Raw genomic sequence first — 5,832 nt, 5'->3', positions numbered from 1 at the left:
AGAATCGAACCCTCGACCCTACGATTTGAAATCCAACGGCGTACCACTGAGCTATCACAAGCGCTCCACGAATAATACTTCTAGCGATATATAGCGGTATTTAAGATAATAATTACATTCATATCCACTGCAAACGCTGTTTTTGTTCTACTTTGACTTTTATTTTAGTACTCAGGAGAGAATAATGTTCTATGTCTTAACTTTAACCATTCTTTTACATATGGAAAGATTCGTTTACGTATCTAAATATTCCATTAAATATGGAGAGCAAAATGACAAACAAGCATGTGCTGGCATTAATACAGTTTCGAAATATTGTATCATTAAGTATTTCAATCAATGTTGCTTTTTTATATATAATTGGTAACAAGTCTTATTATATTTAAAAGAAGAAAAACACATCTGCAAGATTTTTCCCGATTGCAAAGGTTGGCTTCGAGGTTCGAACCTGGTTTACTTTTTCCCGAAGATACCCGAAGTTGGACTTAGAAAATTTTTGCCTCGAAACAGCAATAAAGAATGCGCTCAACCTTTTTGAGACAAGGTGTACATTAGGATAGGGCTCAAACTACTGCACAATTAACAGCAGATTTAACTGACAAAGCACGAGTATGTCTAAGCATATAGTTACCATACGCTGTTAGATATTATGTATGAACTTCTGTACCCGACGTCTCACACATGTACATGTTAATTGCACGGCATCGTCGATTACGATTGAAACTGGCACATGCCCTTTGTCATTGGACTGCCGAGCAACGCCACAACGTTGCATGGTTCGATGTGGTTCATCGTACTCCGATGAATCACAATACTGCCTTCATCACATTTATGGAAGGATCAGAATCCGTCCTCTTCCAGAGGAACAGCTGCCTAAGACGTGCACACTAGAACAATAGAAACGTGATAAATTCATTATGATTTGAGAACCTTTACATGGTCATCACGTGTCCTGAACTGCTTGTGGAGGCACCATGACGCCTTCTAGGTATCGGTAGGTCATTGCTAATCATGCACAACAATGAATGTTAGACATGATTCCAGCATGGCATCTTTCAGAAGGACAACGCTCCTTGTAGAAAAGCCAACGTTATGCTGCACCGGTTCGACGAGCACAGTGGTCAATTTCAATTGCTGCAATGGCCCCCAAACTCACCCGACCATAACTTAATTGACCATGTTTGGGATGTCATGGAATGTCAGATCCGAGATCATCGTGGAATTTACAGGAATTAAGTGACTTTTGTGTGTGGAGATGCGGTGCACCATGCCTCTAGGCACTATCAAAGTTTCATTGCTTCTATGTTAAACAGCACTGGTGCTTTCCTATTAGGGGTCGTTCACATATTACGTAACACGACAAAGGAAAGGAGGGGAGTTCGGCCTTGCGTTACAAAGTGTGACTAGTGGGAAGGAGGGGGTTAACGTCTTCATTACGTAACGCATGCTTTTTTTGTTGTAATTTTTATTTTTATTATCAAGTTTATATGTAATCATTTAAACAAATAATTTTATTAAGTTCTTTTCATTTTTATAAATAAATAAATAAATAAATAAATAAATATTTATATTGTTTTGAGAAATTGCAAATATAGAGGAAAGTTGCCAATTATGGGGAGGTTTTTTTATAAGGCTTCCTGCTTAAACATGATTTGTAGAAAATATGTGTAACTTCCGGTAATGCTGTACAGAAACCTTGTTCGTCTATTCTACATATGGAAATGTGAGAAAAAACAATAGTCACAGAATAAAAAAATAAAAACAAACAGTATTGCTGTTCCCCATATTAGGCTACCGGGGTTCCTAATATGGGGATGCTGGGGTTCCTAATATGGAGCTATGACATATAGATGCTTACATCAATATTACTTGCATAAAGCAAGGACACACAACCTTTCAGAGAAACTATTGTGATAAATACGGGAAAATGAAATAAGAAGAGAAAATATGAAGATATAATATGATTGTATTGACGTTATTGTTGATCAAAAATAAAATAGATCTACATTGTTCTAAAGCTGGAAAAACATTAGGTCTAATACAAAACGTTAATACAAATCATTACGCCTACATAACTGTGAAGAAAAATAATTTCAGATGCAGAACACAATATCTTGGAAATATTTAAAGAAACAAATGCATTTATAATAAATGGTTGCTTGAAAATAGTTTTTATATATAAAAAAAAAAGTATTTTCCCATTTCTCGTATTCAATTAAATGATAGACGAAACATAAAAAATGCGTCTCTTCCTTTTTACTGAAGTTGGAAATCTAGAAAAACTTAAAAGCCTGATACTTTTTCACTCAAATTGTAAATCCACACACAAAAAAGTCATCTTCTTTTCATGTATACTACTTAAATTGTAAATCTACGAGAAAAAAAAGAAACACTGTTTGCTTTGCACTGAAATTAAAACTCCACAAACCATAATTTCACTTAGAGCAACATCTTTCACAGACGAAAATGTCATCATCGACGCCTGCACACAGAACATGATCCCACCGTGAACATACTGCACATTGAATCCACTCTTCACCTTCACGATCTTCGGAAAATAGTCCATTGCAATAGAAACACTCAGCTTCTTCTTTGTTATCTTCGTCGGACACATCCGACAATTGCATATATTTCCAGTTAGATGAACTACTGGAATCTTGTTGTGGCAAAGACCTAAGCTGGAATCGTTTACTTTGTAAATTATCCGCTTCTCTGCACTCTTTGGCTGTCTTCTTTGGCTGCTTCATCTTCTTTATTTGTCTTCCGAGGGATCCTCCTTTCTCGTCGATAGAAGAAATATTTTGCTTGAAAATGCCTTTTCTTTTCTTCGATGCTGAAGTTCCGCATTCTGTTCGTTTTTTAGTCTCTATTTTGGTTTCCCTTTGGCATTCTAAACCTCGTTTGTAAGGTGAACTTGTGATAATTTGGGCTGATCCAGTTCGAGATTGCTTGTAGTTTTGTCGAACAGGACGTGCTGGAATAGGGGAAATATCATGTGCTGTCACAGTACATGTAGGTGATGGCAGTTCTACAGTTTTACTTGAACCTGGTGTGCTTGGCTCAGAAGAGTTTCGGACCTCGATGGAAATCCTTTCTGGTTCTGGTGGTATGGTAGCAGATACTGACCTACATGGATCGGATGTGTTTGCTTCGGAAAGTTGCCCGTCCTCGACGGAAATCCTTTCCGCTTGGGACGTTATCGTAACAGCTACAGACCTACAACTATCACTTGGTGTTTCATATTGGAGGAAGTCATGAGTTCTGAAAATATGTCTATTAGTCGGAAATAGGCCTGCTCTTTTGAAACCACTAGCTGCATTTTCGGCTGTTGCTGCTCTCATGTACGCATTTCCAAATAATTCGCCAACCTGATATATAGTCACAACACGTCCTGGATTCATTCGCAACCAGCGTTCTATTTCCTGCCTGTAATAGCACTTTAATGGTCCCATAAATGTTAGATCCAAAGGCTGCATCTTATGGGTGGAGTGTGGCGGTAGCGATATAATGGTAACATAGTTCTCGCGTCCTAGATTTATGACATCTAAGTTCCGTACATGGGAGAAATGGCCATCTAAAACCAGAACCACTGGATCTTCTTCTGTAGGCTTGACATAGTTTATAAAATGTCGGAACCACTCTGTAAATATATCACTTTGTATCCAACCAGATTGGTGACATGCATAAATAGAACCAGGTGGGGTTCCATTCATCAGTTCAATTTTCATATTCTTGCGTGGGAATACGAGTAGCGGTGGAACGTAATTTCCTGTAGGGCTCATGCATGTCACTACTGTGATAAGAGTGCCTCTTTCAGCCGACTGGAGAGCAGAAATCTGGCGTTTTCCTTTAAGAGCAATGACTTTGGTGTGTTTACTTTGCACAACGGAAATGCCAGTTTCATCGCAATTAAACAATCTTGATGGAGAATGCTTGATTTTATCCATAGCCGGTTCAAATATGTCAAAAAATTTATCTACTGCTTCAGGAGTAAATGATGTAGCTCTAGAATGTGAGAGACCCTGTGGCGTTCTAATCGATAGCTGGGGGTGACGTTTAAGAAATTGTTTCAACCATTTTTTACCTGCCATCTTCTCTGTCCGGGAAAAAGGATTCGGAATTTCATTTCTGACAGCCAATTGGTACGCTAAACGTCGTACATCCGTCATTGACAAGCCAAATAACTGTTTTTCCATATTAATGCAATGATCCACAAGGTCCTCTTCAATATGTAACGGGAGAACGTGCTTCCTACCTAATTTGGTTACCCTCGGCGCAGTATCCTGGCCTGATTCAATGGCTTGAGTTACATATCTTTCTAATGTTGTTTGTGGTACATTATAAATACGAGAGGCCTTGAAACTTCCCATTTCCTTCTTCATCACAGAGGAAACAGCTGCGTTCATATTCTCTTGCTGCCATTGTTTCCTTTTCGGCATCTAAAACAGACAGAAAAGTAGGTCTATCCTCAATATCCAGAATAAATTAATGGTTCGTAATTTGGGGAGCCCCATATTAGGAACTTCTCACCACCCCATAATAGGCAACTTTCGTTGACATTTTTCTCACGCATATATCAACAATTAGTAAATCTAGAAAACACGATATACACTATTTACTATGAGATTCGTTTTCTACTCTAGCGCGTAAGATAGTGTAATTGAAAATTTCTTACCTTTACAGCGACACACAGACCTTACTTCCGAGACGGTGCAAATTTTCTCCTGCACACCAAACACTTCCATTCGACTGAGACAAAGAAACTAATTGCGACGCCACCTAGCTTAGGCCGTGTTGCCAGTTCGTGACACTAATTTACCGTTCACGCAATTTCTCTTCCACAAAATTCCCTCGTTTATGAGAAATCCCACCTCCCCATATTAGGCAACCTCCCCATATATAGCAACTTTCCTCTACTGCCTATGTAAACTGAATCATGCAGAAGGAATTCGAAGGAGCTACTAGCCACCAGCATGACTTGTGACGAACCCTATGTGTAATACAATACAACAACACTCCGTTTTGTGGCTATTACCGCAATGCATTTACGACATACGAAGCTTTTCTAGAGTTAATTGTTAGTGATTGTAACCGCCGCTTGAAAATGACCTCGCGTTCCCACTCGTATCGCTGTTTCTGAGAATAGATTTAAAACTTTTGATTTGAATCATCACCCACTCTATTCTTCTTAGGGATTTCGTTTGTGAAACAGAAGAAACTGTTTTTCGTGAAATAATATTTTACGCAACAGAACGATGCGAGAATAAATAAGATATTAAAAACCTGAATTTGTCCGACATCCATCTCGTACTGAATTTTTTGAACTTAGAATCTCAATTTTCCTAGAAAAATTGAGTTTATTCGCATTCTGGGGTTGATTTAGGAGAAGAATAACTTGAAAAGGAGTAAACTTAAGTCCAAAGATGATGCTCGCAAGCTTGTTCACAAACGAGATGTCCCTGCTCCTTCACGTGTGTAGCCACGTCGAATCTGTGGTCGACAGGAAGAGAACTTCTTTATATCGTCGATACTGGGGAATTTCAAATACAGGAAGCATCCTGGATCCCAGAGAAAGATGTCGATGTCAATTATCTAGATCCTGTTTCACCTGCATATCTTCCTGCAGTACTGCCTTCTTGCCAATCATCGGTCACCTAAGAGGAAGGGTACGATCTGCTTGGGAAAACGACAGTATGCAATTTCGAAGAATTAAGACTGGTTAATTAAACAACCTTATACACTTAAAATATTGTTACGGTTCCACCATTTTCTACTACTTCGATTCGTTGGCGAAAAAAAAAAAAAAAAACCACTACAAATATATCCAGATAC

General features: G+C 38.5%; 1 protein-coding gene across 1 annotated transcript; it reads right to left on the bottom strand.

Annotated features, from left to right (window-relative positions):
• Positions 1-1,720: 1,720 nt before the first annotated feature.
• On the bottom strand, positions 1,721-4,888 carry LOC145687745 (uncharacterized). Its single transcript, XM_081761192.1, has 2 exons — positions 4,676-4,888; positions 1,721-4,439 (listed from the first exon to the last, which is right to left on the bottom strand). The coding sequence occupies exon 2, from the start codon at positions 4,437-4,439 to the stop codon at positions 2,436-2,438; it is 2,004 nt and encodes a 667-aa protein (XP_081617318.1). The 5' UTR covers positions 4,676-4,888; the 3' UTR covers positions 1,721-2,435.
• Between the last annotated feature and the right edge of the window lie 944 nt (positions 4,889-5,832).

The sequence above is a fragment of the Thermobia domestica genome, chromosome 6, assembly GCF_964235325.1.
Source record: "Thermobia domestica chromosome 6, izTheDome1.hap1.1, whole genome shotgun sequence".
NCBI lineage: Eukaryota > Metazoa > Arthropoda > Insecta > Zygentoma > Lepismatidae > Thermobia > Thermobia domestica.
Note: the sequence above shows the minus strand (reverse complement) of the source record. Positions and strands in the feature narration are given on the sequence as shown.

What these genes read in the sequence shown, in the direction of transcription:
- LOC145687745 (XM_081761192.1), bottom strand. Translation starts at nt 4,439, where the DNA reads ATGCCGAAAAGGAAACAATGGCAGCAAGAGAATATGAACGCAGCTGTT.